General features: G+C 38.0%; 1 protein-coding gene across 1 annotated transcript; it reads right to left on the minus strand.

The window, feature by feature from the left end:
* Positions 1 to 315: 315 nt before the first annotated feature.
* On the minus strand, positions 316 to 1,808 carry LOC115919998 (translation initiation factor IF-2-like). The gene is made up of 2 exons (XM_030974807.1): positions 1,665 to 1,808; positions 316 to 1,317 (listed from the first exon to the last, which is right to left on the minus strand). The coding sequence occupies exons 1-2, from the start codon at positions 1,714 to 1,716 to the stop codon at positions 548 to 550; spliced, it is 822 nt and encodes a 273-aa protein (XP_030830667.1). The 5' UTR covers positions 1,717 to 1,808; the 3' UTR covers positions 316 to 547.
* Between the last annotated feature and the right edge of the window lie 5,161 nt (positions 1,809 to 6,969).

Raw genomic sequence — 6,969 nt, forward strand, 5'->3', positions numbered from 1 at the left:
TTCTCTCTCTCTCTCTCTCTCACTCTCCCTCTCTCTCTCCCTCTCTTTCTCTCTCAATGTCTCAATATCATCGCGTGCCTCTGGGCAACAGTGAAGTATTTCACTTTTGCGAACCCTGGCCATAGGTAACAATTTTTTTCCTCTTCTCCTCGCTTCTCATTTCCTTCTCTTTCTCTATTATTTGATATATTATCTCTCTCTCTCTCTCTCTCTCTCTCTCTCTAATCTCAATAGATCAATATCATGGTCAATACAGCTGCAGAAGGAAAATAATAATCATTATTAGATGCTATAATATTGAACGCTTCACAAGTGTTTGTATGAGTTCAGTTATATACTTTTATTTAACGAGTCTTCAAAAATTCAGTATAAAATTAGATTTTAATAATTCGTCAGCATTTTCATGCACCTTTCACTGGCTTTCAGTCTCTTGTATCTGAATTGTATGACATTATTGTAGTCTCTGGTAAGATATGCTTATGTCCAAGGAAAGACATTGGTGACTATTATTTGTATATTTACACAGGCAATATTTTAAAAACAAATTCTACACCTCGGCGACATCATTGATCGCGATCTCGACCACGTCAGGTGGTGAAGATGTCGTTACGCTTTCCGTCGTTGGATGCTCCTTCTCCTCACTTTCATTCTCACCCCAACGTCCTCGGTTACCATGGGGCCGACGTTGGCCATCACGCCTGGGAGATCCTTCCTCGGTTCCGTTGCGTCTGCCGAAGGGACGGTCTCCGAAAGGCTTTCTACCGAAGGGGTTGAACCGAAAGGGCCTCATCTCGAACATTGGTCTGTCCTGATCTCCATCTCTGGTCTTGTTGTGATGACGATGGGGGTGGTCTCCCGTCTCATTATGACCCTGGTGACCTTCTGTATGGTTGCGTCTGCCGAAGGGACGGTCTCCGAAAGGCTTTCTACCATGATGACGACGTCCAGGACCATCAAACTGACCGGGCCCTCCTAGACCATCACCAATTTGTTGGGCAGCATCAGTTTCTTCTTCTCCATCACCACGCCTGCCTCCTTGGCCGAAGAAAGGTCTTCCTCCAGCACCATCTGGTCTGGAGCCACCAAATCCAGGTCCGTCGAATCTCCTACCACCCATCGGACCGCCATTTTGTCTGCGTCCATCCATTTGTGGGGCACCAGATTCAGGTCCATCGAACCTCATTCCACCCATTGGTCCACCATCTTGCCTAGGACTACCCGTCTGCATTCCACCAGGCCTTCCTCCAAAGCCACCTTGTCCTCTCTCTCTGCCATTCTCCTTTCCTCGTCGTTCATTGAAATCTCTTCGTGCGTGAGCTGTTGGGATAATGGAATAGTCGAATTTATTAATAAAATAATTAATCACATTCTGCATTATTATCTTTAGCTCTACATTGGTTTATGCTAGGAGATTTGTCTTCTTCGATGTCTGGTCCCGTTATGTTTAACTCTACCAGAATGCATGCATGCGGTTGGATATTCAAAACGCCTAATTTTAACCGAATTGAATTTGAAAACCAGATTGTAAAGTACCATGAAACATTTTTTTCATAAAAAAAACAGAATGCTGCAGGCCGCAGAATAAATGTTATTTTTTATTGTGTCACAAACAAGTTCAATATACCACTTATGAAAGAATACCGAGTAATAATTTGATTTCTTACCCGAGATAGCAAAAGCAGCCACAATGGCAACGATCAGTGTCACTTTCACCATGATAGTAATAGGTCTCTCCGATGCTATAGCTTTCTATAGGTTCGTAGCATTCTATAAGAGAACGAGCTCCAAACTGATCAACTATCTGCTGGATCACTGAATTTATAGGCTTTCTACCATAGCTTGAAATCACTTTCGTACCAGACCGTGTCAGGAATTACCAGGTATACCCTGTTCTAGTTGATCATTGTTTTTATTTTGTTGTTGTTTTTTTTTCGATGTCAAACCTCGTATATATTTGTAACCTTTTTGTACCAGGACGTATAACCAATTACATCATCTTTGGATATCCGGTAGAGCCAAGTATTGGGTGACACTGATATCGGGTAGTCACCCTTGGAATTTTCAAGGAAGCAACGGTCAACGATATTCTCTCTCTATCTCTCTCTCTCTCTTTCTCTCTCTCTCTCTCTCTCTCTCCCTCTCATCCGCTTTCTAAACAAAATTACATTGATTCGAAAGCCATTAAGAAAGTTGTCAAAAAAATCTGGGCAACATCATTATAACAATCATAATCATCCCCATTATCATCATCATAATTAATGTATTGGTTATATAGATTAAGCTATGTCAATGATTTTGAACATGAATGTGATATTTCGAATCTTTTAGAAATAGAAACAGGGGATAAAGTGAATGTTTTTGTTATGAAAGTGAAAGATTACTATCGTTTGTTATTAAGTCAAGAGAACCAAATTTCATTTATTTTTGGAATTCCTTTTTAGATTGAGATAATGACTTTGTTTGGAAGGATGTATTTTCATTTAATTAAAGCAAATTCGTAATAATAAAGTTAAACAATTTAATTTCAAGATGATTCACAGGTTTGTTGCCTCAAAAGAAAACTTATATTAATGGCAAGTTGTGAATAATTTATGCAACTCTTGTGGACAAGTTGACTCAACTTTTCACTTTATGTTATATTGTAAGGATGTGACTTTGTTTTGGAAAATTATATTTAATTTGATAATTAATATGATAAAGCTATAAGTCGTAAATAAGGACATTGGAAACAAGAAATATTCTCTCCTGAACATTATTTTAAATTATGCGCAATATGCAAATTTATAAGTGTTAAGTTAAAAAGATTGTTAATGGTTCTGTTTATTACCCAAAGACTTTTTTAAAGTTTAAGTCGTTGCTAAGAGTGCAGCGTTTAGACAAATAAAAATGCAATAATCTTCTCGCTCGGGAGCTATGTCCCTCGCATAATATTCTTCAAAGTGTACAGTAAATATTCTTGAAAAGTGAAGTGTGAAAAAGATATATTGCTTGTTTTTATATTTTGTTAATACAACAAAACTTCAAAAACCTGCGGTGGGGGGGGGGGGGTAGTCACTTCCGTCACCTTCACCCCTCTCGTTCACTATGCTCCCTCGCCCTGGCGTAATGATGGGGGGATTGGGGGTAGTTGCCCCTTAATAAAGTTCAAACTTGATTTTTTTCTAACTCGATACCAGTGATTTACAAATGTTTCTGAAATGGCATGGTTTTCCCTAATAAATGCCTAAAAACCCTGAGCTGAGCCCACGCCAATTTAAGCTCCACTTGCTTCGCTCGCTTTGCTCTACCTGATCGAAGCCCCCCCCCCCCATACTTTGAAAAACGTTCCGCAGGGCGTGCATGTACCATGTAAGAGTGGGGTTGCGGATTTTCTCCCCCCCCCCCCCCCGAAAAAAAAAAAAAAAAAAAAACGTTTTTGATCATTATACGCCGCCGTCCCTCGCATTTCGTCCCCCCCCCCCCGGTCATGAAAAGAAATCGCCGCCCCTGGCAATCACCCTAGGAATTTGTGAGGTAGCTAACGGTCATCGGTTTCTCTCTCTCTTTCTCTGCCTGCCTGTCTCTCTCTCTCTCTCCTCTCCTTTTATCTGAAAATTGCATGGATTCGAAAGCCATTTAACAAAGTTATCAAAGAATCTAGGCATTAAAAACATTATTAAAACAATCATTACCATTACCATTATCATCATCATTATCATCATCACTACTAATCTCATTATCTTTTTCTCCTTCATCATGCAGGCATCATCATCATCAGAGGCGGCCCTCCTGGGGGCGGGGGTGGGCATAGTGCCCCCCCCCCACTTTTTCAAGTATCCCAAAAGTGCCCCTTTTTACATACGAAAAGTCCCCCTTGAACCTCGTAAGAAGTGCCCCTTCTACTTTGAAAAGTGCCCCTATTCCATTATAAACATGCCCCTCTCCCTTTCCACCTCAGATAAGTGCCCCTTTTTGGACACGTGCCCCTTTTCCTTCGACAGTTTTTCCTGTTTCCCTTTGCAATTATTGTCAATTTTTCCATTCTCATAAGTGCCTTTATTAACCTCAAGTAAGTGCCCCGTTTCAGGTACGAGAAATGCCCCTTTTCACTTTTGATTAAACGCTCTCTCGCATTTATAAATGATATAAATATGTTACTTATCAAAGGTCATTTCAGTCTTCTGTTATGAAAATGTGCTTATAACTCCATCAGAATTTGTTCTTCTTCTTTATAAGATGTAATTTTTCGCACTGCGACCTCACACCCAACTGCAAAGTACAATACTTAAGCAATATACTGTATAATGTATACAGAGAAACAAATATCGAAATCATCCCTGATAATGTAATCACAATGTAGGGGTATATACCAATGTCTAAAAAATGTGTATATTTTTGCTTTGAGATTTCCCATTGTAGGGGTGCCCTTTTTTTTCTCTAGAAAGTGCCCCTTTTTGTTGGTGCCCCCCCCCCCAACTTTGTAAATCACTCGGCCGCCCCTGATCATCATCATCATCATCATCAATGCAATCGATTCATATAGATGGTCATTATTCGAGGGATTTCTTTTCAAAATTTATTTCGTTTTTATTTGATTTCATAACTCGGAGCAAGAGGAATTTCGTAACACAACATTGCAGCTCATATTTTGTACGTAATAGGCCAACTGTTATGGAAATTTTGCGAACAAATGGAAAGTTACAAATGTTTTGATATGACGTTTTAAAACTAGATTTAAACAAAGGTAACTTCATTCTTTCTATTTCGGAAATTAAAAAAGTAATTCAGGACATCCGTTGAATCAGCCCCTATAGCTCGTATCATGTGATACCAGTTACAATTACAATAATTGCTTGTTTATATCCACATTCAAAAGTTAAGCTAATGGTATATAATGCAATATGAATGAATTGTAATTGCGTTCCTTGAAAATTATTTCGTCTCCCACAATTACAATTTGATATGTTACATACCTTTGCTCTTTGGCAGGTAGTCTGTTTGAGTGTTTGACTATATTGGACAAAACATTTCTGTGTCAGAACAGCATTTAGTTTTTGTTTTCCAGTATCAAATTTATTATTTTGAATATCTATTTATCAAAGGGTCGTGATGAATAAACCTCTGGGGTAGCGAGCCTTCGGAAAACTGAAAAATCAATAATACTTTTTACATGGACGGTATATGTAAATCTAGCAAGAGCCTAGCATTTGCCTTTCCCTTGGCTAATTGCCTAAACCAGCGTTTTTCAATCGATGTACTGCAAGACATCTCTAAGGTGCCACGAAAGAATTTAAATAATATATACAATTACAAAATAAATATATTGGAATTACGTCGATTTCTTGAAAATCTTAACAACCACAAATGTTTGTCTTCTTTCCATATGATGTAATATAGCTTTATTTCATTTTATCCGAAAATGATTAAATAATAGAGTTTTATCTGTTGTGCTTGTTAGTTTGATTCACTTTCAAATGTTCTTTTAATGAATTAAATAAAATAAAATTGTAATCATATCCTTAACTGTAATAATGCAGTATCTTGACCAGCCACATTTGATTTTTTTATAGATATATATCATTTCTGGCAGTTTATGCACTAGTAACAATTCTTATTACCAATTTTAATTTGAAGTATATTTACAGTACTCTTGTTTGGACACTCATGATTATTGTTATTCATATAAATATACTTTTTCGGCAGTACTATTCTATCGTTATTTTTTTAGATATTTATCTTGATTATTTCATATTTTGATGTACCATTATCATTTTTATGTTAATTCGATGTATTTACATTGTTTCATACGGCCCAATGGAAATCAGACTTGTAACTTTTGGGGCTTTTTTAACCGTGTATAAATAAAGATATCAAACTTAAGTATGTCATCTCATGAAAATAGCATTTTACTGGACAGAAAATTGTCTTTCTTCCTTGGTCACTTTGCTCCTTCGCAACACTTAGAAACATGATGATTTCTGGCAGCAAAGTGCCTCCATATTTGAGCATTGAGGTGCCCGAGTAGCCTATTTGATACCACGCTCGTTCTCTTCACTCGCTCGCAACATTTAAAAACTGGATAATTCTGGGCAATGAGATGCCCGAATTCCCTCATATTCGTGCTTCGAATTGGCCACACGTAATGATTTTTGTAATTATGTATTCGGCAGCGAGGTGCCTGCACGCTTAATTCTATATTTTATTTAGTGGGTTGACTATAAAGTCAATTATTATCATATTAAAAAGAGTTATTTTATTTTTTGCTCGCTCGCTCGCAAAATATAAAAACAAATGAGCTCATGTGTACAGTGATGGAGCAGGACGAGTGTCAGAGTGATGTTAAATGAATATTCTGTAAATTAATTTGGGATTAGGGTGATGCGAAACCTTGTTTTTTTTTTTAAAGGGTGCCTTGACTTAAAAAAAAAGTTGAAAAACTTTGGCCTAAACCTTGATCTAATTCAATGAACTAAAATTTCTTACAAAAAGAAGCAAAACTTTGTGTTCTTGCTGGAAATGGCCTCCCCAGACAAGAAATTAGTCGAGTAAATGGGGAGGCATGGGAATCGACGGGACACCTCCTCCGCCAATCGAAAGCCAAAACATTATTTTTTAAATTAAAGAGTTGAAGAAGAAGAAGAGAAAAAAAAGGAAAAAAAAAACAGGAGGTAACAGAATTTAGATAGAAAAGGAGTAGCAGAGCTGAAGAAGAACAAGACAGGAACTGCTTAACCCTTACCACAACCTCGGAGATACTTAAGTAGTAATATATAGCAGTAGTAGTAGTAGCAGTAGCAGCGGCAATATAATAGTAGTAGTAGTAGTATAAAAGCGTAGTAGCAGTAGTAGTAGTAGTATTAGCAGGCGCGCCGGAAGCAGTTTGGGATGGGGGGGGGGGGGAAACATTCCAGGGGGCTCACATTCTAGGGGCAGTGACGTAGTGAGAAAAAAGTTCGGAAGGGGGGGGGGTAGACGAAAAATCTGCATCAC

Source organism: Strongylocentrotus purpuratus, unplaced genomic scaffold, assembly GCF_000002235.5.
Source record: "Strongylocentrotus purpuratus isolate Spur 01 unplaced genomic scaffold, Spur_5.0 spur5_scaffold_7, whole genome shotgun sequence".
Classification (NCBI taxonomy): domain Eukaryota; kingdom Metazoa; phylum Echinodermata; class Echinoidea; order Camarodonta; family Strongylocentrotidae; genus Strongylocentrotus; species Strongylocentrotus purpuratus.

Excerpts from the sequence above, each read along its gene's own strand:
- LOC115919998 (XM_030974807.1), bottom strand. The coding sequence starts at position 1,716 with ATGGTGAAAGTGACACTGATCGTTGCCATTGTGGCTGCTTTTGCTATC. Across the intron at positions 1,318-1,664 it reads GGCTGCTTTTGCTATCTCGG|CTCACGCACGAAGAGATTTC; the intron begins GTAAGAAATCAA and ends TTATCCCAACAG.